The sequence below is a fragment of the Dermacentor variabilis genome, chromosome 1, assembly GCF_050947875.1.
Source record: "Dermacentor variabilis isolate Ectoservices chromosome 1, ASM5094787v1, whole genome shotgun sequence".
Lineage (NCBI taxonomy): Eukaryota > Metazoa > Arthropoda > Arachnida > Ixodida > Ixodidae > Dermacentor > Dermacentor variabilis.
The window spans coordinates 59,033,086-59,058,762 of NC_134568.1; the positions used below are offsets into that span (position 1 = coordinate 59,033,086).

General features: G+C 45.8%; 1 protein-coding gene across 5 annotated transcripts in view; it reads left to right on the plus strand.

Annotated features, from left to right (window-relative positions):
* The window catches only part of LOC142578290 (protein spitz-like), a 179,763-nt gene extending 158,449 nt beyond the window's left edge, over window positions 1-21,314 (plus strand). For 4 of the 5 annotated variants that reach the window (XM_075687702.1, XM_075687709.1, XM_075687715.1 and 1 more), the window contains 5 exons: window positions 10,030-10,201; window positions 10,973-11,034; window positions 11,514-11,619; window positions 13,537-13,645; window positions 16,103-21,314. In XM_075687702.1, the coding sequence (XP_075543817.1) occupies window positions 10,030-10,201; window positions 10,973-11,034; window positions 11,514-11,619; window positions 13,537-13,645; window positions 16,103-16,162 (509 nt within the window). In that variant the 3' untranslated portion in view covers window positions 16,163-21,314. Of the gene's footprint in view, window positions 1-10,029; window positions 10,202-10,972; window positions 11,035-11,513; window positions 11,624-13,536; window positions 13,646-16,102 lie in introns of those variants that run through there. The other variant, XM_075687695.1, reaches the window with a different exon arrangement.
* Window positions 21,315-25,677: the final 4,363 nt, after the last annotated feature.

Below are 25,677 nucleotides of genomic sequence, written 5' to 3' on the forward strand. Positions count from 1 at the left end.
AAGTGGCCTCCAGAGGTGGGCTCTTTGTGGCGTTAGAAAAAACAAGCGCGGCATCGTAAGTGCGCCCTTAGCGCACTGCGCACGTGTAGTGTGAACATCATCAATACTTCTTTTTGGGCGAGTCGGTTCATCTTGAAACATATGGGTAACAGCGCAAACAGACGACCACAAGAAGGGAGAGACGTACGAACAAGCGCTGACTAACAACTGGTTTTATTAGCAAGGATAGCGCACCTTATATATGCCAGAGTGAAGCAAGGGAAATGAAGGGGAAAACATGTCGAGGGTGATAGCGTGCCTACAACGCAAGCGCAATACAGCCGACCAGTATGAACAACCTGAGCGTTGCCATAACAAGGATATATGGATCAATTAGGTCGGTGACCTGATCCAACCTTGAACGTTTGAGCAACTGTTTTCCTTGCTTCAGCCTACAAAGGAACCGCTGTATTTGGTCGGGTTTTTTCACTGCCGCTACAACGTAGTCATATGCTTTACTTTTGTCGACTTCGTCAACGGTCTACACGTCTGTGTCTTTCAAGTCTTCGCGTTCTGTCATTGACCGCAGCATCGAGTCGCTCAGTTGTCAGCTAGTAAATTAAGCGTGACGTGAAAAAAAAAGGAAAACCAACGCTGTAAAGGCCGGTGGTGCCTTTAAACGTGAACTGACTGCGTACTTTTTAAGTGGCGAAAGGCAAAGCTGTCTGCAGCTAACTCACGGCATAAAAGCAAAGTTAACGGCCGTCTAATGTAGCATACCATTAAGCTTTTGCCACGAGAGGCGTTGTAATAAACAAATACAAATGATTGGCTAAGGAAATAAAGCATTTTTTTTTTGTTACCTGCTTTGAACATCGACGCACCAACAGGCTGCGCCAATGGCACATTGGTGGCAAAGAAGACCAGCGGCTCGCGAGGCAACAGTAGTGGCGAACGGTGCAGAAATAAATGAAGCCGTAGTAAGAGAGAAATCAGATGCACGAAGCGGGAAACGAAAACGAAACACTGGCGTTGGTTTTTCTAAGTTCCAGAAAACAGCATGTATGCCATCGGCGCGCTACTGTGCGCGAGTGTGTGGAGCGTCAGAAAATGGCGCGATACGATGAGTTACAAAAACCATTGCGCGGCATCCGCGCGCAGCATCAGAGGAAGTAGGCGCTGGGGTGTTTGTCGCCTGACAGCAGTGAGCGGGAGGCTTTCGCCGATTACGCCTTCACAGTTGCGGACAAAAAGTCGTTTTCTTTGTCCCCCAACGCTTTCCACCTCCTTTTCCAATGTTATGCCAATGCAGTGTGACCTGACGAACCTTTCCATTTAATCGAGGATAGTGTAGGCCTCGCGTTTGTCGACGCCTGAGCCACCCTGCAGGCTCTGGCACTTGGCCGTCGCCGCGCTGGTGGCGGTCACGGTCCGGGGCTCTCTCGCCCGTCTCCCTATTGTTACCCCTCCTCCGCCGGATCTCAGCGCGACCGGCGGCCGAGCCGCGCAAAACGTGGCGTGCTCTGGACGAGAGGATATAATAGAGGTGGCGCTCATAAAAGGGTGCTCGACATGCAGTGCCGTCCAGTGGCGCCGCGGCTGCTGCCCTCTGTGCAGAATTCTTCTTGCGCTACCGAGGCTGTCAGCTTCGCCGCGCAGGCAGTACTGTATATTCCGGTGCCTTTCGCCTCCTACATTGGCCGGACGGGAGTATTTACTGTACCGCCAGGTGCCTTTCCAGTTGGGCCGCCGCGACAGCATATTGTTGCAACCACTCTTGTCGAAGGCCTCCGCTCTGCTGTTTCTCATTATCGGCAATAAATTGGGTTCGGCTTTTGCACGGCAGTTTCTCCCCTCTTGTTAATGTTTTCTTACTTACGGACTTCGCCAAAATGTGCTTTCGATGGCAACTCTGACAACTGTCGTATACCTAGATCTGCGTCGTCATGTTTGTCCTGAGCTTTTGTTATGTGCCCTACATTTGTACGTGCTCTGCACTATAGTCTTCTGTCTTTCTTTTTTTTTTTTTCGTTGTTCGGGTAGAATTGACTAATTGACTAGGTATTTCGGTGCATATCGAGCGAAGGCCCTGCGCGGTATGCAAAACGCCTCTGTCCCGGGCGTGTTCGGTTGACCAGCGTCTGGCGCACCTTCACAGAGAAGGCCTGCTGCTGTGACATTTTCCCTGTGGACGCCGTTGGTTTGGACGTTCTAACCACCGCCGCTGGCAGCAGTGACAGTAGCGGTGATGGACGGCCTACGAAACCATCGCCTCGCCTCGGTCGGCGCGGCTGTTCGCTAAAGGGCCGCGAGAAGGGAAACCCGGGGTTGAGGGCGGCGGCAGAGGGAGAAAGTGGAAAACATATAAGCGAAGGCTGCGTCCCAGCCTGGGCACTGTCCGTTGGGTCTGTAGTGAACAAGCAGTGGGGCAAGGAGGGGTTGTCGCTGCTTGCCCCTTGCGTCTACAGTTGTCGCTCGCCCAGTCCGGCCCCGTCGCACAACCCTGTACGACACCCTGTGCACTTGTTAATGCTCATAATGAGGTGGGCTTCGCAGAAAAGCCAGAATGGGGCCTGCGCTCGACCTTTCGCCCTATCTGTTGGCACGTTGCCCCGGATCCCGTCCTTCTCTGTGCAATACAGCTCGAGGCCGGAAGTTTGGGTGAATGAGTGTGTGGTCGTGCATTTAGGCAGCCCTCTCTCCTACCCCCTTCTTTTTTTTCCCTTTTAATTAATTTGTTTGGTTGTCCAGATTGTAAGAGGTGTCGTGATGTTCTCCAATTCCGCATTCTGCTTCTTTGGTTGTGTTTGGATCGGACTGCTGGTACGATCTGTTGGGAACTCGGCGCTGACGCCCGTGGTTGTACCTGGGTCGCAAGCCCCAAGGGTAGCGTTGGCCTGGCGGCCTGGGGTACAACTGCAAGCATCCGAAGGTCCCGGCAAAGCATGAGTCGACAGGTAACAACGAAACAACTTGTTTATTTTAACATCGCAAAGAGTTGGCGGTCAGGTTTGACCGAAGTAGAGAGACGGGAGAGCACTTCACTCAACGGAAGAAATCGGAGCCCTCTACTGGCGTCCGGGGGCAGCTGTTTTTATACTCTCGCAGTTGAGGGCAAGAAGGAACCCCTCAAAAGACGAGCACGTGAATGTACAATGGGCTAATGGTGACGCACACTGTCGTAGCGATGCCGTAGCACCATGTCGTGGCGCTGCGCACGATCTCGTAGCACCTGGTCGTGGCGCTGCGCAGCACACTGTCGTGGCGCTGCGCAGCATACTGTCGTGGCGCTGCGCAGCACACTGTCGTGGCGCTGCCGGTCGGACACAATGACTGTAACGAGAAGATGGTCCCTGCTTTGGCATCGCCAGTTTCGGGCACAATGACTGGAACGAGATCCCTGCTTTGGCATCGCCTGTTTCGGGCCCAATAACTGGAAGGAGATCCCTGCTTTGGCCTCGCCTGTTTCGGGCACAATGACTGGAACGAAATCCCTAGGCGGTCGCATCGCCGCAGACGCGCCTGGAAACACCTGGCGATGAGTGTTGCGGTGACGACGATCGGGCCAAAATGTCCGCCGCCCCGCCGCCGTCGCGCCGGCAAAACCACGTGTCGCAGGCGAAACGCAACAGACCGCCCCGCCGGGGAAAGGAGATCCCGATGGACAGGGGACTGCATCCGCTGTCCGGAGGGATGTCGCTCGATGATGCTCATAACCGAAGTCGGGCGTCCCTTGACGTTTCTTGAGCGCAGCGCACAGAGAAGGCCTCGTTCTCTCGTTCAGGTTCGCACGGGACACTGCAAAGTGACTTCGGGAGAGTTCACATTTTTGTTCTCGTTCCCGGCAAGCGTTAGAACTACGCTGAAAACTCAACCGCTCAGTCAGCAAGCACGGCACAACCCTCACTAAGCCCTGCCAGGCTCTTTCCCCTTTTTATACCACTGCCTAGTTCCTTACAGTAGTCTAGCATCACTCAGAACGCGTCCACAAATTGAAAAATTGCACTAGAAAGCATATCATCACTTTGAAACACTAAACAAAAGCAATATGTTAAAAAAAATCCTGCCTCAGGAAGAAAAACATCAGTAACAAACAATTTTGAGGCTGATTCCTACGTTAGGGGCTTCGACTTAAGCCATCGGCGTTACCGTTGAGACTCCCCTTTTTGTAACGCACCTCAAAGGAATATTGTTGTAAAGCGAGGCTCCAGCGCAGGAGGCGGCCATTTTTGGGAGAGATGGTCTGCAGCCATTGGAGAGGGCAGGGATCTGTCTCAATGATAAACCTCGAGCCGGCTAGATAGCATGACAATTTCTGAACGGCCCACACGAGACATGCACACTCTTTCTCGGTGGCGCTATACGCCTGCTCACGACTGGTCAGCTTACGACTAGCATACAGGACGGGGTGTTCTACTTCTCCATTTTCCCGTTGGCACAGTACAACGCCCATGCCTCGCTCACTAGCATCGCACTGAACAATGAACCCTTTTGTATAGTCTGGCGATCGTAGCACAGGCTGGCTTGTTAGGGCACTCGTTAGGGCGCTAAAAGCTCTTTCCTTTGTCTCGTCCCAGACGACTGTTTGAGGCTCTGTCTTTCTTAGAGCATCCGTCAGGGGAGCCGCGATATCAGAGTACCTAGGGATGTACCTCTGATAGTAGCCGGCGACACCTAAGAACGACCGAATATCGGTCTTTGTGCGCGGTTGCGGAAAGTCTCGCACAGCGGCCACTTTTATTTCAGAGGGGCGGCGACGACCCTGACCAATCACGTGACCGAGGTAGACAACCTCGGCCTGTGCTAACTGGCACTTAGGAGCCTTTACTGTCAAGCCTGCTTCGCGCAGGCGGGTTAGCACTGCCCGCAAGTGTGTCATATGCTCAGACCAGGATGCGGAGAATATCGCTACGTCGTCTAGATACGGTAAAGCGAATTCTTGCTGTCCCCGCAACACTTTATCCATGAGACTTGAAAAACAGTATGGCGCGTTCTTCAAACCAAAACTCAACACTTTAGGACGGAATGTTCCCATTGGTGAAATGAACGCCGCATACCTACTAGCCTCTTCTGTAAGTGGAACCTGCCAATAACCCCTGACAAGATCTAGGGTGGAAATAAACTGAGCGCTACTAACTTTCTCAAGGCGCTCCTCGATGTTAGGGATCGGATAAATTTGATCCTTAGTGATGGAATTAAGCCTGCGGTAGTCGACGCAAGGACGAGGTTCCTTGCCCGGTACCTCAACTAAAATCAAAGGGGAGGTATAATCACTCTCACCTGCCTCAATAACACCGAGCTGTAGCATTTTCTTTACCTCAGCCTCCATAATATCGCTCTGGCGGGGTGACACCCGATACGCCTTGGATCGTACTGGCTCTGTGGAGGTAAGTTCTATATCATGAGTAAGTACAGAAGTCCTACCAGGCCTCTCAGAGAACAGACCTTGAAACTCTTGTAATAGCTGGTGTAGTTCGGTTTTCTGCTCAGGCGACAGCGGTGCTTTACTGATAAGGTCACTAATGACTTGACCGGTGTCTTCCCTGTTCGTCACTGAGCCTAGTCCTGGAAGCTCGACCGGAAGCTCTTCAGGAACGTTTACCATCATGCACACCACTGCTTCCCTTTTTCTATAAGGTTTGAGCAGATTACAGTGGTAAACTTGCTGTGCTTTCCGCTTTCCTGGCAGACTTACCACGTAGTTAACGTCCGACAGTTTCTGAACAATTCGTGCTGGGCCCTCCCACTGCACGTCTAGTTTGTTGTTTAGCGATGTGCGCAATATCATGACCTCATCGCCAACCTCAAAACGACGGGCCCTGGCTGTCCGATCATAATAAACCTTGGCCCTCTGCTGGGCCTTTGTCATTGCTTCACCTGACAACTCCTGTGCCCTTCTTAAGCGTTCGAGGAGCTTAAGCACGTACTCCACCACGACTGGGTCGTCGCCCCTACCTTCCCATGATTCTCGAAGCATGCGAAGCGGAGATCGAAGCGAGCGACCGTACACCAGTTCAGCTGGCGAAAACCCCGTAGCCGCATGCGGCGCGGTCCTTAAAGCAAACATCACCCCAGGCAGACACAGCTCCCAGTCAGTTTGATGTTCAAAACACAAGGCTCTCAACACGCGCTTCATGACGGAGTGGAGCTTCTCAACGGAATTCGACTGTGGGTGGTACACTGAGCTGTGTAGCAGCTTTACCCCACACCTTTCGAGAAAAGTTGTCGTCAAAGCGCTAGTAAACACTGTGCCCTGATCTGATTGAATTTCTACAGGAAAACCAACTCGCGCAAATATGGACAGTAGTGCATTAACTATCTCAACTGAGCTGAGTTCTTTAAGCGGCACTGCTTCAGGGAACTTTGTCGCTGGGCAGATCACAGTCAAAATGTGTCTGTACCCCGTGGCTGTTACCGGCAGAGGTCCCACTGTATCAATAACGAGCCGTCTAAAAGGCTCCGTAATGATAGGTACCAATTTCAACGGCGCCCTCGATTTGTCCCCTGGTTTGCCCACCCGCTGACAAGTGTCACATGTCCTCACGAAATGGTCTGCGTCCCGAAAACACCCTGGCCAATAGTACTCTTGCAAGAGACGGTCCTTAGTTTTCTTAACTCCTAGGTGTCCGGACCACGAACCCCCATGTGACAAGCGCAACAGATCCTGACGATAGCATTGAGGCACGACCAGCTGATCGAACTCCACTCCTCGGCGGTCTAGATACTTCCGGTACAGGACTCCACCTCTTTCCACAAAACGCGCAGTTTTCCTGGCGATACCTTCTTTGACATTGCAGCGCACGTTTTCCAGGCTGCCATCCTTTTTTTGTTCGGCTATCAAAGCCGTCCGGCTGACTTTTAGCAACCTATCAAGTCCGTCTGACGTAGGCGCGATGAGCAAATCAGTAGATAGCTCTCCTAACTTTCCCGCGTCGGGATTTTCCTCTCCAGTATCTGGCGCCTTCAACGCTACAGACTCAATTTTATTCTGTTCGGGCGTGCTCTGAATATCAGCTTGCTGCGCCTCTGACCCTTTTTCGTTGTTTGATAACGTCGGCCCCGCAACTACCGCCTTTGCAGCGAGCTCCCGAACCTTCGATCTGGTTAAGGCCTGAACACTAGCTTCACCAAACAAAAGCCCCTTCTCGCGCAGGAGGTGATCGGACCTGTTTGAAAATAGGTACGGGTACTGGGGTGGCAGCATAGATGACACTGCCGCCTCCGTCTCAAGCGCTCCGAAAGGTCCTTCAATAAGCACCTTTGCTACTGGCAGACACACGCTATGAGCTTCCACGGCTTGCTTGATCCACGCGCACTCGCCCGTGAACATATGGGGTTCTACGTAAGACGGGTGAACTACATCCATCGTAGCTGCGGAATCGCGAAGCACTCGGCACTCTTTCCCGTTTACGAGGAGGTCTCGCATGTAAGGCTCGAGAAGCTTCATGTTCTCGTCCGTGCTGCCTATTGAAAAAAACACAACTTTTGGTGTTGTTTCCGGACACTGCGCCGAAAAGTGACCCGGCTTCTGGCACGTATAACAAACGCCCGCTCGCCTCATCTCGAACCGCTTTCTGCGTTCGGCTGCCGCCGTCTCTTTACGTTTGGTCGGACTGCTTTCACTCGCATCCTCCCTACGCGTGTCCCCCTTTGCTCTCATGGGTGTGAACTTCGGCCTCTCAAACTTCGAGCCAAATTCACCCTTTTGACCGTCCTTAGCTCCGCGAGCCCGACGCGTCACAAACTCCTCGGCTAGCTCAGCGGCTCTAGCCACCGTACTCACGTCTGGCCTATCCAAGACCCAGTATCGCACGTTCTCCGGTAACCGACTATAAAACTGTTCTAGCCCGAAACACTGCAGAACTTTATCGTGGTCACCAAACGCTTTCTCTTCTTTGAGCCACTCCTGCATGTTCGACATAAGCCTATACGCAAACTCTGTATATGACTCACTTTTGCCTTTCTCATTTTCCCGAAACTTCCGACGGAACGCTTCCGCAGACAGCCGGTACTTTTTTAGCAGACTCGATTTTACTTTGTCGAAATCCTCTGCTTCCTCTCTATCCAAGCGAGCGACTACGTCGGCCGCCTCGCCGGGTAACAAAGTGAGCAAGCGCTGTGGCCACGTTTCCCGAGAGAACCCCTGCTTCTCGCACGTTCGCTCAAAGTTAACCAGGAACAAACCAATGTCCTCTCCAAGCTTAAACGGCCGCATCAGGTCAGTCATTTTGAACAATACGCGTTCTCCTGCACCGTGTGCCTGACTTCCATTACGAGCGCGTTCCATCTCTACCTCGAGACGCTTCATTTCCAAAGCGTGTTCGCGCTCTTCTTTTTCTTTCTGCTCTTTAAGTTCGCGCTCCTGTCTTTTTGACCTCTCCTCAATAGTCTCAAGGCATTCCGACAGCTCGTCATCCTCAGCCTCTAACTCAAGAATAGCCGTTATCAGTTCCGGTTTTCTTAGTTTGTCTGAGACATCCAGACCCAACTCTCTTGCAAGCTCCAACAATTTCGGTTTGCGCAACGACTTCAAATCCATGGCTGCTCTGAATGCTGCTTTCTCTACTGCTTACTATTGTCTTGCCGCAAACTAACCCGGCAGCAACGACAACCACAATTACCAGCTCTGTTTCTGACACTAACAAAAAGCCTGGCAAAGCTCAGTAGAAGAAAGTCCCGCACTCACCAAACCTCGCAGGCAGGAATTCCGCGCAGTCGTTCCGCTGCAGGCAACCAGTCGTCACACAGGGCTCGTTGCACTGCTCCCGGATCGTCGTTGAGCTGCTCAGCATACTGTCAACTGCATCTCTTTGCTGCTGGCCTCCGTTGTCGCGATCTCGCCGCTGGCAGACCGTTGTTTGAAGTCGTAGGCGATCTCACCGCTGGCAACCAGATGTTTGGATCGGACTGCTGGTACGATCTGTTGGGAACTCGGCGCTGACGCCCGTGGTTGTACCTGGGTCGCAAGCCCCAAGGGTAGCGTTGGCCTGGCGGCCTGGGGTACAACTGCAAGCATCCGAAGGTCCCGGCAAAGCATGAGTCGACAGGTAACAACGAAACAGCTTGTTTATTTTAACATCGCAAAGAGTTGGCGGTCAGGTTTGACCGAAGTAGAGAGACGGGAGAGCACTTCACTCAACGGAAGAAATCGGAGCCCTCTACTGGCGTCCGGGGGCAGCTGTTTTTATACTCTCGCAGTTGAGGGCAAGAAGGAACCCCTCAAAAGACGAGCACGTGAATGTACAATGGGCTAATGGTGACGCACACTGTCGTAGCGATGCCGTAGCACCATGTCGTGGCGCTGCGCACGATCTCGTAGCACCTGGTCGTGGCGCTGCGCAGCACACTGTCGTGGCGCTGCGCAGCATACTGTCGTGGCGCTGCGCAGCACACTGTCGTGGCGCTGCCGGTCGGACACAATGACTGTAACGAGAAGATGGTCCCTGCTTTGGCATCGCCAGTTTCGGGCACAATGACTGGAACGAGATCCCTGCTTTGGCATCGCCTGTTTCGGGCCCAATAACTGGAAGGAGATCCCTGCTTTGGCCTCGCCTGTTTCGGGCACAATGACTGGAACGAAATCCCTAGGCGGTCGCATCGCCGCAGACGCGCCTGGAAACACCTGGCGATGAGTGTTGCGGTGACGACGATCGGGCCAAAATGTCCGCCGCCCCGCCGCCGTCGCGCCGGCAAAACCACGTGTCGCAGGCGAAACGCAACAGTTGGCATGCCTAATAGTACCCTTTGTGTACCTGATAGCCCTTGTCACAGATGGCACCTGATTACCACATAAAGTGGAGTAAGATCCCGTGCTAATTTTTCTAAAAAGCTTAAGGGCTGTGAGGGGTTAATGAACATTGTGAAGGTTATTTTCATTTTATAGCTGCCTGAAATCAAGTGGTTGTGAATTGGATCCCCCACAAGCAGGTTTGGCCCTGGTTGCATAAAATTTTGTTGTCACAAAGCCACGTGCTTGCATATCTGCTTTTGCTTTCGGATAGCAAAGTAATTTTTATGCACTGGGCTTCTTTCATTTTGTTCCTGCTGCAGATGGTTGTTCATCACGGTCGACGCCCAAGCCACGGCCTCCGCAGTCAACGGTGCGGCCTAACATTACATTCCAGACATACACATGCCCTGAAACGTATGCCAAGTGGTATTGCCTCAATGGAGCCACCTGCTTCTCCATCAAGATTGGAGAGTCCATCCTCTACAATTGCGAGTGAGTGCCTATCAGTTCTTAGGGCATACTTATATTACTGTTAGGGAACATTTTACTATTTTGTATGTAGCATATATATGGATGTCATGTATAGTGTCTGTGGAGTTAAAATTTTAGCAGTGTTGTTCTTCCTTTTCTACATCAAGCATGTTTGACTGCCTTTTGTCATATTTAGTTTCTTATGTCTGTTCTAAGAAATTCCTTTCTATTATGATATATTACAGGGCAGCCAATTTTGCATGGGAGCATAAGACTTTATGTGGTTTTTAGGTTAAGGGGTATGTAAAGAAATTTTGACCATTGACCTTAAGATTACTCATAGCACCTCTTATCTTGCCTATTGTGTGGTGCCTGAATGCATTAACAGTCTCTGAAATAATTTCTGTCCAGCTTAAAATAATGATTCATACACAGTATTGCTGAAACACTCGCTAATATTTTGATTTGGTATGCCATCTTGAAGAATCCATATGTAATAAAATGGCCCTCATCTCAAACCACAGCTTTCCTCCTCATATTGTATCCCATATATTATATTCCACTACACACACTAGGCATTATATTGCACTGTGTTTATTAATATGGTGGCTGCCGCAAGGCGAAGATCAAGTGTAACATTTGAACATCCACAGCATAGTTTGCTCTCTGCAGACAAGTGCTCTAGAGAAAGATGCACGCTAGTTTGCCAGCTTCTTTGAGCTGAAATAGCCTAATCAGTAGATGATTAGGTTAGGTGACATCCTTCACGTGCTCTCTCTTGTGCTTCTACAGATGTGCGGATGGATATATGGGGCAACGATGCGAGTTCAAGGACCTCGACGGAACCTATCTGCGTGAGTATTAAACCTCCTTCATGTCAGTTTTAATTGTATGCAAAGAATGTTTTTGTGCCATAACAATCTGCAGTGTGCACTACAAAAAAAAAAAAGATTATCACTAATTTTTGTCAACCTTATTGTCCTTTTTCTTTTCATAATATAGATTGTGTGTTAGCTTGCTTTGGTTATTTTATTCTCATTGCTGCTGCTGTTGCAGCAGTAAATATGCATAGTAGCCACAGCAGTAGGCTAGTCCTGTACCAGTATCTATTAAATTTAGTGTAACATTTTTTTGTGTATATGAACGCAGTGTGTTCAGTATGCTTCAGACTGTGCATTCAAGCCAGTGTCCAGAAACGGCCTGCTTTAAAAGGTCACCACAATTGATGACTGCTAATTTACATTTGATAAGCACTGTTTCTTGCCTCACTTCGAAGGCAGTTAGAGATCCTATGTGACAAGTTGAGTCTAACATCTTCATCCATCCTATGCAGCCACAAGGCAACGAGTGCTGATCGAGACAGCAAGCATCGCAGGTGGCGTCACAGTGGCAGTCATACTTGTCTTTATAGTCTGCGTCACGGTGTACTTGTACTATCGGTAAGTGAGCAGTCCTACTCTTGCTTTAATTTTCGGAAACTGTAAAAGTGGGAACATGGCTTCCAAAAATGATACCTTAAAAAAATATAAGAAAGCATGAGAGAGAGATAGACATGCAGCAATTCACAATAAGAGAATCACTATCATGCCTAAGCATTGGTCACATATTGGTCAGGGTGTACTATGTGCATAGTTAACTGTGTGTATAATTGGCAACCATGTTTACGAGACTAAAGCACTATTGAGTTTTACATTATTTTCTGCAGTTGCCGTAGTGTCAGCTTGTGATACAAACACTCATTTTATTTTTGCCTTTAGCAGCATTTGTCAAAACATTTTAGTAAAAACAACAGTCATGTGTATGCTACTATGTGTTGAAGTCAGGGCTGTGTGCTGCAATTCTCACAGTGGAGCTGTTGCTGTGCCTTAGTTTTTTAGTAGACTTGAGGAAGATAAAAAGAAAACAATAGCAGCATGAGTTGTCAAGCATGGAAATTGTTTTCTATTTTGTGGTTTGAAGTGTGTGTGTGTGTGTGTGTGTGTGTGTGTGTGTGTGTGTGTGTGTGTGTGTGTGTGTGTGTGTGTGTGTGTGTGTGTGTGTGTGTGTGTGTGTGTGTGAGGGTACACCATAGCATCTATTGTCAGCCATTGTATATGCACTGTAAAGCATACCCGTAGACGTTGTGCAAGACAGTATACTGCATGTGTCTCTCTCATTATCATTGCTACGCCTCCCTCCTATATCTTTCTAACCTGTCTCTGCCATTTTCCCAAACCCATTTACCAGCGTAGAGTAGCAGGCTAGAGGCATGTGACTCGGGTTAAGCTGTCCAGCTTACTTTCATTGAAGTTGCTCTCTGCAAATACTTCCTCAAATACTTCGACAATAAAATTCCTCTCTATAAAGGCTTGTCTTTATGTTTGCTTTATTACCTCAGCTTTCGTATGTATCCATCCATATTACATTCAGGTTGTGGCTTCTGTAGATGACCATAAGTGTTTGAATAGCTTGAAAAGGCAGGAATACTTAAATGGGCCCTGAAGCACTTCTTGAACGCAGCAAGAAAAGTTTCCAGTCTGTGTAAGAGTCTCCTGTGAACATGTGGGCCAAATATTATTGCACTGCGTGAAGCAGTGAATTAAGAGTCTCCTGTGAACATGTGGGCCAAATATTATTGCACTGCGTGAAGCAGTGAATTTACAATGTCGTGTCAAAAACTGAGAAAATTGCTTGCTGCTACCGGTGCAGTGTCGCCATGCAGCGTCATTGCAAGCAGCGATACTCGCCAACAGCTATTGGCTGATTTCTTCGTCACGAGAATATTTTCAGTAATACAGTTATTGCTAACTGTGGTGTAAATATATTAAAGATATGTATATCGGTGATCTCACAAAGACAGAAAAATCAGTTCATCTTTGCACTGCCAGACTACGTATGACAGCTTAACGTAACTGCGTCGCATAGCCTACCATGGCCGCCACGTGGTTCAGCAACAAGTCTTCTCACCACTGAGGCGCTTAACTTCTTGGCGGGGCTTTACTCCCTTGGCTTCTCTCTGCAGCTTCCAGCGTGCTAGTGGAGACGAAAGGAGAGAAAGCCATTCATCAGTGCAAAAACGATGTCTAACTACACTTATACTTGAAGGATTCGAAAAAATTTTCCGGCGCTAGGCTCTTGAGGGGATGCCATTTAATAGTGAGACTATTCTATGATTAGTTGGAAAAGTGTTTCTGGGCCCCTTTTAGTGCATTGCTTTGGCAGCAGGCTCTGCAATACTGTAGTCTGAGTTGTTAGTGGTGTTTTTGTGGCACTTCTTTCAGTGCAGAGCTTGAATTTCTTGCAGCTCTATTACCTTGTTCTTCCGTTATAAGACTTTGGAGCTGAACGCTATGTGCCGTTTGCTTTTTCTTTTGCAGGCGTAGGAAAGACAAGACATACTTTGACGTTCCAGATGAGCCGAAGCTCTTCTTCTGTGACAGGAAGAAGACAACTGGTCCACAGCCACAGCTCGTCCTTAGACAGAGTGTAAGTTCTTAGCACATGTGAGTTGTGCCTTTGGTTTACAGCAGGCACATTAAATCACCTCAGTCACACTGGTAGAGCACTTTTTTAAGCCAGCTGTGTTTGTGCTTTACCACTCCCATGGTGCATCTCATGTAAGTGAGAACTGTACAAAAATGAATTTGAAAAACTATAGAATGTTCCCCTTTATTGCTTTGTTTTTCGGTCGTGTCTGCGCAAAGAGTGTGCTGCCTCCAAAAGGCCAGCAAAGGGCCTCCTGTCAACTTTGGTGGCCTCTTGGCAATGTGGCACGTGAACAGCAGAAAGTTACACATGCACACACGCACACACACGCACACACACACAGCAGTATGGATAGCATTATGGATTATGCATTATGGATATGCAACTTGTGCAGTCGGTGACACCACATGGCTGCAGCTGCAGGCCAACCAAGTCAAGCTGCTGACCAAAGTATGCATGCACATCCAGAATGTGCCGTTTCAAGTTGCTCTTGCTGAGCACATTAGAAGTTTGTCATTTCGACTTCGGCTAATTTGATCTCACCCGAAGATACTGGCCAGCACCCATACATTATTATGGGCCAGAACTTTCGTTATTTTTATCCTGAAATTGGCCCTCGCCAGATAATTCAAATATATATTGCTGACCTCAGTGGCTGCAGCATCACTTTTGGAGGTGCTAGGGGACAGCAAATGCAGCGGAACACACATTATCTCCCCCTGCCGACCTGAAAACACCTATTTTCGGCCTGTCCTAGAAGACTCAAGTGCTAATGGTAGCTTACACTGAACAATTACAGTATATACCTGATTCAAATTCACAACTTTGTCTCTAAGAAAATTTGTCTGAAAATTGCCTGCACCAGTACAGTAGGACGCAAAGCCATGTTCACAGCAGCCTACCATCAAAGCCAGCCTAGCCAACATAGGCATCACTGCCATTGCAAGACGGCGACGGACCAAGTTGTCGTAGCATTCAAAAGACAAGTTATATGCTAAGCTAGCTGCAACAACTTGTCACATGTTTTTGGCATTCCAGGGAATTGCATACATTGCAGGACAAACTAGTGAAGTAGTTAGCCTAGACATACACCACCATCTTATTTGCGATTGTTGCAGAGACATTAGATAATTTGTTCATTCAGGGTATGAAATGCACTGTGGGCTTTATGAGAGTGATGAGTGTATGTGTGTAAATAAATTACATTCTGTGAAGGTAAAGTTAGCTGGTTTCATCTTTTTCTGATTGCAAAAAGTGGAGGCATGTTGAATTTTTCTACTTTAAAAAATGGGTGCGTGTTCACTTTCTTTGTTTAGAAGCTCTAATGTCATTTCTACATTATATTTCTACTTTGAGCCCACAAAAACTGGGTGCACGTTAGATTCAGGGTTGTGTTGGAATTGGGTAAATACTGCCAAATAAAGGCAACAGTGTGTCTTTATGTTTTTTTCTGTCTCTTGACTACTTTAACATGCAGGATAATTCAATTTGGCCGATCCTGTCGGGGTCGAATTAATGGAAATCAGCTATGACATTGTTGCTAAAAAATTACATATATTGAACTATGAGCGAGCAAGTATTTGTTTCACTGTAACCAATATAGTCTCAGATATTTCATTTTCGGTTTCATTGTAGCAGTAGGATACTCATAGAAAAAGAACATAGTCTATGACATTGTTGCTAAAAAATTACTTATATTGAACTATGAGCGAGCAAGTATTTGTTTCACTGTAACCGATATAGTCTCAGATATTTCATTTTTGGTTTCATTGTACTGCAACATTGGGAGAAAGAGGTTGTAACTTTCTGGGTTCATTTAACAGATGTCCTCTTCTACTGTCCATTTCGACAGCACCTTTTATACAGCTTTTGTTCTTTACTTTCTTCCCATTAAGTGCAATATTTTTTGCTTTGTCTTTCCTGTATTCTTCTCCCACACTTGAGCTATTGAGAAGCCTTTACTATGGCATACGAACAGGGCCAAATAGCCTCAATGGTGAATCCCATTAAGTGTTTTGCTCTAGTCCTTGTGGAGCTAGTATGCCTAGCTTTGTAACTAAAGTAAGCTATTCATGGCAGCAGCTTGTTTAAATTTTGTTGTTGTTGTTGTTCATTGTTCATCTCTCAAAAACAATATTTGTTTGCTTCATTGCCCAAAATATGACAGCCAACACATTGATAAATGGTGATCATATATGGGCAGCTCACATGTTCCTCATCATGCAGCACACTCTTACTTTTATTACACTTGCCAACCTTCACTTGTGATGAGTATCGCCTCCATGTTACAGGCTCTACAACTCTGCCAGAGAGCCAGCTTAGCAATTTTGAAAGTCTGCAAAAAAATTGACTGATGTCTAGCATTTGTGCAGTAGCATGTGTGCAAGAAAAGAAGCCTATGCATGTTCTGAGCAGGGTAATACCATTGCTGAATTGCCATCTGATGCACCCTTGCAGGACCTCGAGCAGGGCAGGGTAGCGCACCTGTGTGAAGATGGCCAGCGTTCCAGCAGCTAGGAGTGCAGTGGCATCCACTCTTCCAGTCGTGGGCTACTGCTGCCAGTGTCTGTAGTGAAGCACTCACCGCATTCTGCCAGTCATCCATCCACAGAGGGTGTGATGACATATGCTGGACCTTCTCCTGCCTAACGCCTGCCCTCACCCCTTCCTCATCTTGGAGACAAGGACATTGTTGCTCTGCTACGTTTATTTAAGCTTCAAAAGACGTCTGGACTGTGCTAGCTGCCCCAGCAGCGGAAAAAGGGAAAGCGTGGTGTGTTGTTTGGCAGGGCTTTGTGTGTTCGTGTGTGTGGAACAGCAGGAACTTCCCTTGTGCTTTTTTTTTTTTTTTTTTGCACACACGCCTGTTTTAATTAATTCCCATTGTTGGGACCTGTCACTGCAGTGCATTCAGCAGCCTCCTTGCCTTCCGCCCTCTCGCCCGCTACCCCACCTGCCTGGCTGCTTGCTACATCCCAATGACTGATGTTGTTGTCGTAAAGTGCTTGTTGTAGGTTTCCAAAGACACTGCTGTTTATTCTCGTTCCATCATGTATACATGGCATTTTGACAACATTCCCGGGGCGGCCACTGCTGCGGAGGAACGCCAACTTCACTGGAACTGACCGGGCGTGACATACATTGTTTTGCGTCTTTCTTTTTTCTGCTTTCCTTTCACCCTCTTCCATTCACTTGTTTTCTCTCATGGGTTGTTATTAACTTAAAGACCTTGTTTGCCATTCTCCCACTGATGGACACAAGAATGCCATCTGTCCCCATACTCCACCCCTTGTTTCTTCACCTTGTTTTGTTCTTTTGCTAAAAACTTTGTTGTGTTCTTTGTGTGTCACTTTCTCATGCTGCATGGGTTTGGACGCCTTGAAGACAGCATCGCTGTGATGCCCGTCTTTTCCAGGACACTTGCTTCTGCCGCCATTACGTTGATGATAGTGTGGCATCGTGGATTCCACTTGGCAACCTTTTGGCGGCTGTTGTGTTGATTGTGTGTGCATGTGTGTGTGTAGATAGTGTACATAACATGCAACTCTCTTACCGGAAAAAGAAAAGGCAAAAAAAAGTGCTATGTTTCCTCGTTGGCTCGTCTTCTGTTGTCTGCCCCCCCCCCCCCTTTCTTTCTTTATTTTGCTCTTGTCACCACAGTGAGCCAGCTTTGTTGAGAATACAGGGCTCTGGTTCAGATAATATTACAGAACGGCTGTATGTACTAGTGAATTTGTATTTTATCTCTCAGTATAAATTATAAGCAGGTATAATTTACTTTGCTCCAATGGATCTAGTAGGTCCTGCACACCTAACACTGCCCAGTGCACTGAGTCAGAGCACTGCTGATAATATTTGGTTTTAGATAGCCAAAAATATGTCACAATGCAGTGCATCTGCATTATACACACAATATAATCTAATGTCACCTCAAGGAAACAAGCATACTTTATGTGCACCATATTTCCTTACAGTCTTTAACACCAAGTACTTAAATATCTTTTTTTTTTTCCTCTTAGTCTGCAAAGTGTTGTGTTGATGCTTCTGCATTGTGTGCCAGACTAAACTTGTTATATTTGTAGCTAGTTCGGAGAGCAGTAATCGGTATACAAGTAATCAGAGGTACGGTGACTTACTCTAGAACATCTACCGAGCTAGCAGCCAACATTTTCTCTCATCAACTTAAGCAATTCTGACTGCCTGGCTAACCTGCAGGTCATATGCGTTCCTGATGAGTGTACTGGGCAGTAGCTGAGAAAGGTGCAGGTGCTTTTTGGGTGCTCTTGTTAATCCAGTGAGCTGTAGATAACATTTTGGGACACTGTATGGGCCCTAGAGTCCGTCCTTCATGTATCCTGGTGGTCAAGGGGGGAAAAATTGTCACAGAATGTTCCAGTCATCACAAAAGTAAATGCAGCTTATCTGGTCCTCAGTGAATTTTGCCATGTATTGAAAGTAAATTTTGGGTGATAAAATATGTACATTTATTGCAAGTATGATTACACACCATTAATTCACTAGACAGTGGCGTCATTTTTTAATGCACTTGTCCAACATGAACTGCTATTCTGACATGGTGAAACTTTCTTGCCCAAAGTTATCTGTTCATGGTAGAATTAAAAACAAAATCTGATTACCAGTTTGATTAAAGTGTACATATGGCATGCATTCTTGAGCAGGTATTTATCTTTATTATTTTCCAGCAACAAGATGTACATTTGCACCATTCTCAGCCTTGATTGAGGATGTTAAACTGGGGCATAATGAAGGGCCTCTCTTAGGTCATTCTGGTGCTCAGAAACTCGGCTGAAAAATGGTGATCAGAGCCTCTTCAGTGTTTTACAGGCCTGTTAGATGGTCTCTCAAGCACTGTGCCCTTCCGTTCTGTCAGTGGCCTCTTGTTTTCTGTTGAGGTGTGAGAATTGTACAGCCCTATGAGTATGACCAATTGCTATATTATTATTATTATGGTTATAACTACTTGTGCATTGTAAGGGCAATGCACCATTAAGAGCGAATATCTTGCTGCCTGTTCTTCCAGTTCCTATTATCGTTAGGCCCTTTTTTTTTCTTTTGTATTCGAGTGGTTCACCACAGCTTGTTGACGAGCCCACGAGGCAAACGTGAAAGTGCTTTCTTCTTTTCCCCCTCTTCCTTTGTTAACACGTAGAACATTTTTCAAACCAGACTTGACCCCATGATGCATTTTGGGACTTTCGTTTCTAATGCTAGAGCTTGAACTTTGGCAATGCTGCATTTATCAGGGGCTTTGAATCTCGGGTGCTTGCTTGGTCTCTACTTTGTGCAACCCAGGGACATGGGAACTGTTGTGTTAGTCTCATTTGTTTACTTTTCTTTGCATGTGGTTGTTGCCGGCTAAGAAGCTGTTGTGCATTTGCAGTTTGTAGAATGTTAGGGGGAGGGAGGGGGGGCAATCAGACAATGCTGTGGCATTTGTTGCATCAATTTCTTGTGGCTTATTTCACAAGGCGCTGCACATTGGCATATTTTAAGTAGTGAATTTTGTAGCTATGCATATTACATAGAAATTAGGTATCCTGTCTTTGTCAGACATGGCATTAAGCATGAAGTCTGTAGTGTGGTTGCACACAAGGAAGTTGAGGAATTGTTTTGCAACAGTGTCCAGTTCCTTGCGCGACACATTTCACTGTTGCATTTTCTGTGTTATGTAGCGGACGTTGTTGTTGGGATGTTCTCATAAAGCTTGCACGAGCATGTTGTGCACAAAATGCTTTTGGGGACACAACAGGATGAAATTGTTTCAGGAATGTTAGGTTTAATGTCCTTGAGGTGCGCTATTATGCTGCACTTGATGAGTGCATCACTGGCTTTCAGGATGTGTTATTACAATAGGAAAATTACTTCGAACTGCTTGTAATCATTCAACTATAATAGTACACTGCATTGCGTAGCTGTAGTATATCGCAAAGCAGGTATTGATGTTTGCGTTCATAAACTAATTGTGAAAATTTCTTAGTGCTTGGTAGGAGCTTGACAACTTGTGTAGGTTAAAGCTGCAGCTTGTTGTTTCTGTGCCCAATGGCAGTGAAAAAAGTTTAAACAAAACATTCACTGTTATACCACTGTTGATCACTTTGCATAATAGAATTAGTCCTATCTAGTTCTTGGTCTACAGAGCTCTGATAGAAAAAAAATTGAAAAACTGAAAACCACACCACCATCTGCCTCCCTATTTGAGAGCCCGGATTGGCAGGCATACAAGTACACCCATCTCTATCTAGTCCTCTCTATTTATCAGTGGTCTGCTTTGAAATCGCTTTGTATGTTTTTATTAGGTTACTGGATGGTTGGTGCGGTTCTTGCCTCTCTGTCAATGCTGCCCCACTTGCATTATCTCTTAAATGTTCACGTGATTGATGGTGGCGTGTTGAGTAGTGACATTCATACCTGGCAATATTGCTTCACAGTGCAGTTGCACCAACTTTTAGTTAGCTGACAAGCTGTGACAGCTGAGAATGTGTTTTGTAACTGGTAAGGTGAAAGTATTTGAGTTAAGTTTTAGTGTCAGGAAGCACTTGGTAGCAATATTGCAGTTGTTTGAAAATGCTTCAACCCCTCCCCTTCCTTGCAGTTTTTTGTGTTGTTGCGATGATTGCATGAACACTGCTTTTCTGGACAAAGCTGCAAAGTTGTCACATTACCACGGTATGTGCTGCTAGAAGTAAGCCCGTAAGACTGAATGCTATTCTGGCTCCTTCTAGCTGATGTGGATGGATTGGGAGATTACACTGACCTGGCTTTGTATCTGATCTCTTCAACACATGCGCAATAGTTAGCCTTTGTATTGCTTTGCTCCATAGTATAAGCAATTGATGTGCCGGAATTCTATCCTGGTGGGGAAAAAAATCAAGCTTGAACAGTTCCCATATTGTTTTTGCAGATGCATTGTTACTTGTTCCCCCATGGGGTTTCCCTCTTTTTCTTTTGTTTTGCATGCAGTATAATGCAAGCCGGGTAAAGTCTTATTTGTTGATGTTTATATGCATCAGGGCAACCTTACTTGGTTGCTTCAGCTTCATGCTTTGCTCTATGCCATGAGCAACTTTCCTGGATACTTGCAGATGAGACAAGTAAGAGATAGTTATGCACATATGTGTGACATGCCTGAGGGATTGGTTTTTCCATCAAGGGACTGCTGTTGGAACTGCATATCACCAGATATTGGCATTTCTTGGTTTACATTCATCCTCGGATTTCTTTCTGCATTTGGCACAGCTTTAGCTTACAGATTTACAAATTTTCTTTTTTTCATTCGCTGTACATTGGCAAAATCTACAACGCCAAAAAGAATACTTTGACATTCCTTCAAGCCAATACTGGTCTATAAAATACTTCAGTGTAACCATTTGTGCAGTCCTCAGGAGCGCACACTGTGGTGCTTGAGCCACGCACTCTCTCTTGGTGTCTCGTCCAGGTCTCCCTCTCTGCTGCTTTCTCTGTAATTTGCCTCGTACTGAGGGTTTTTAGACCAAAGCTGATATCGCGTCGTCTAGGTGCATCGCGTCTTATTTATGAGGAAAGAGAATACAAAACAAAAGTACTTGTGGAAGAGAAATGTAGATTTGTTGCGTCGGGTGCCTCGGGGTTCGAGGTCCCAAAGAAAATAAAAAGTCACTTGTAACAAATATGCTGGGTCATGTTGCTTCCTTGTTTCATGTCTGACTTTCCATCTGTGTTGTACATCTCTCCTGTCGCACAGATAAGGTTTACGTTTTGAACTTGTGCTGTTTCAGTGTGCACACTAAAATTTTGCAAGAATAACTTAACTGTGTGCAACATACTTCAAAGGGTGCTGCAAAGTCACCTAGGCTGGTCACTGCCTCCGTCTTTGCTTCCTCCATGGCAATGTAGAAAAAGCTGCGTTATGCACCAATGTGTGCCGAGCACAAGGTTGCGAGTTTGATTCCCAGCCATGGCACCTGCATTCTAATGAGGGTAGAATGGAGAAATATTTATTTATTTATTTATTTATTTATTTACCCTCGGGGCCGAAGCATTAGAGGGGAGTGGGTAGAGAATAAACACAGTGCATAGTAACATAAAATAATAATGAACATAATAAACATAATATCACAAAGCATGGTAAGGTATAGTAAATCCTAATTATACAATGTTAGCTAAGGCATGTTTAAATCTGGTATTATCATTAATGGAAACGTCGGAAGAAAGGCGATTCCAATCTTGTGAAGTTCGAGGTAAAAAAGAGTACAGAAAGGTTTTAGTATGGGGGGGACATGGCTCGATACCAACCTTAAAGTGATGGTCTACACGGTTAGATATATAATGTGGCTGAAGAATGAATTCGTCACGAGGGGTAGGGTGATTACAGTAAAGCCGATGGAAAAAGTTCAAGCGAAAATTTTTTCGGCAGGATGCTAGGGATGGAAGAGATACATCAGAGTTCATAGAAGTTATACTAGCAGTGCAGTTATGACAGGAACAGATGAAACAAGTAGAGCGATTCTGCACCATTTCTAGTGACGCAACCAAACTGTTAATGCTTGGATCCCAGACTGGAGTGGCGTATTCTAATTTAGATCGAATGAGTGTTTTATATAATAAGAGCTTTAAAGACAAAGGGGCTGCAGAGAAGTTACGGCGCAAGTAACCTAAAATGTGGTTAGCATTGTTAATTATCTTCTCAATATGCAGAGACCAACTTGGATTAGAAGTGATATGAACGCCTAAATACTTATAGGAGGGAACCGCGGCTAAAGGAGAGTTGTTTAGGTAATATGGAACAGGACTACTGGATGCGCGAGAGATACGCATCACTTTACACTTGTTAATATTTAATTCCATTAGCCAAGTATTGCACCAGTTAGATATAGAATTTAAGTCTGACTGGAGAATGTTAGCATCGTTATCAGTAACTATTTCACGGAAAATAATGCAGGCATCAGCGAAAAGATTAATATTAGAAGAAACTCGAGAGGGAAGGTCGTTAATGAAAATGAGAAAAAGAAAGGGGCCTAATACGGATCCTTGTGAGACTCCAGATTGAACAGGACATTGGTTAGAGGAAAGTTCGTTGGCTACAACAAATTGGGAACGATTTGAAAGGAAATCTTTGATCCACAAATAAAGACTATTATCAATATTAATTTGACTAAGTTTATGAAAAAGTATGTGGGAGACCTTGTCGAATGCTTTAGAAGAATCTAAGTAAATACAGTCAGCTAACGAAGAACGACCAAGAATGTGGTGCAGTTTGAGCTGTGTTTCACACGAAAATGATTTCCGGAAGCCATGTTGAGCTGGTGAGAAAAAGGAGTTAGATTCAAGAAAGGCGACAAGGTTCGAGTATATAATATGTTCTAAGAGTTTGCAGCGTGTGCTAGTAATGGAAATGGGTCGATAATTACATAATGAACTTTTATTGCACGATTGGAAGATTGGAATCGCCTTCCCAATTTTCCATTGGGTTGGAAGAGTTGATGTGTCAAGTGATTGTGAAATATTTTTGTTAGTATGATTGAGCTGTAGACACAAGTATTTTTGAGAAAAAATTTAATGTGTACTCGGGTTTAGGTGCATCTTTAAGGAGCCCCAGGTCAAAATTAATCTGGAATCCCCACTACATTGTCCTTCACGGACCAATTGCCACTTCGTGGTGTTAAGAACATGAATTACTATTAAGGATCCATGATGGCCACTTGCCTGCAGCATGGCACACTTCCATCACAAATATGCTGGCTGAGTTTACACAAATGTAATGAAAGCACACTGCAGCTGCCTGTCGCATTGGCCACGGTGATGTGCTGCATGTGTGTGTTGAGGCACCCTAAGGCTCCTGTGAGTTCACTCGTTCACCTTATGGGACACTATGAAAAACATCACTGCATAAAAAATTATAACCCGCACAGTACAAGTGGCACATTGCTTAAGCTTGTTTCAACAATATGAATATGAGTTCTGAATATTTGGATTCTCCTTTCTCCTCTAGACTGAAGGAAGGAACTAGACCACAGAAGAAAGAACCGAAGAACATTGGGTTTTCCAGCTGAGTTTAGCTTCTTTTGTGTGTTCTGCACAGGCAGTGATTAGATGAGGCTGTTTGTTGCTGTGTAACTTGGTAGGTACACAAATGGTGCAACATATTTTTTACACAGATTCGTGTGCCAAGTGTCCAGCTTTCATTCATGCAATTTAAGAAATATGCATAAAGTTGCCTTTTTATAAAGGTAAAATAAGAAACTAATGTATGGTGAGACTTTGTCAAAAGAGTCTACATTTATATTTTATGGTGCACTTCATTGTCTGTTATGCATGTTTTAATCACTTTGGTCATTTCTTTGTCCACAAAAGTGAACCTGTAATGATGTCTTATTGTCTCACAAAGCAAGCTTCATTGCATAAACACTACTAGGTTGGGATTGTTTTATAATTCCCTTTTTTGCTAACTTGGTCATATAGGTTATGTATTTCTTGTCAGTAAGGGCCGAGACTGCTGCTACTGAGCACATGCACTCTTAAAGAAGCTGTGGTGCGGTTGTCCAACTATTCTCAGTTTATCATTGTAACTGGGAGTAGATGGGCCAATCTGGTCACACACATGCAAAAGAGGGATCTTGGCACACATCTTTCACCGATAGTGACTGCCATTTTGGCATGGCTTGTGTGACATCAAGAAATGCGAGGCCACTGCTGCGCTATCTGCTCCTAAACATTCAAAAACCACATGTGCACCATGCAGTACCATATTTGCATGATTCTACCACACAGCTTTTTTGGCTAAAAAAGTGAGTTGAAATTTGCATGCACGTTACAATCTTAACCGATTCCACTCCAACATCAAATTTCTTATTATATAAAAAAAAAAACTCAGTGCAAGGCAGCTAGCCGCACCGCTATTGAATGGACATTATTTTGTTTTTCTGCTTTAATTTGTGTGCACCATTTTCCAGTTTGCTGTACGTGTGGCATTTCTAATGCATTAGATGGAGCTGCAGATTAATAAATGAATGAATGTTTGATGTTTAATGGTGCAAAAGGGCCAGGCCAAAGAGCGCCATGCTAGTGTTGATGAGTTTGCAGTGGACTGATGGGTTCTGTGAAGTTAATGTGACGTGGCTGTAAAGGGGCCTAAAAGAGTTGATGTAAATTGCATAAAATCTACGTGTAATAAAATTATGGCAATGACTAATGACATGTACCATGAACATTAAAATGCATTGCGAAAGAATGATGCTATATACAAAATATGTGAGGTGCTAAAATTGGCTAGAGCACTACTGCCTCACCAGAGCCCTTGAAACACAAGGGCCTAAGGCATGTGCTATACAAAGAAAACTATCGTAGCGCCATCCTCTGGAAAGAGGATGCACTATGAATTTAATGGGCTTGTAACATGTAGCACAACATCATTCCAGAAAGCGAGGACTGCTTTGGTCTTAAAAAGCAGTTCTTCACCAAGAAACATAGCCGGATGTAGAGGGACATTATAGCGGTATCCATAAGGAAAATGTTTCCTCCTGTCTCTTTTCGGCTTCCCGACACTCCAGGAAGACATGGAGGACGGTCAGCCTGTCACCACATCTACCACAGGTTGGAGGCTCATTACCAGTCAAGAGAAAGTTACGAGTGCCAAATGTGTGTCCTATTCTTAGTCTAGTGAATAGGACATCTGTCCCGTGTTTTCGTAGTTGGGTGCCATAAACCTAACTTCGGCTTAATTACGTGAAGCTTATTACTCGTTTCAGCATCCCACAAGCGTTGCCAGAGGCTTCGCAGTTTGTTTCGTAGGAAAGACTTGATGTCTTGTAGCAAGGACAGCAGCAGAACGAATACCCTGCGATGCTATTGATCTGGCGATGCCGTCAGCAAGCACACGACCCTCGATTCCTCTATAGCCAGGAACCCAGCATACCACTACATGTCTGCGGGATAAATAGAGGTTGCACAAGAGTGAGTAAAGTTCATTGAAGACAGGATTTGTATGCTTTTGTAAAGAAATGAGCGATTTTACTAGACTTAACAAGTCTGTCAAT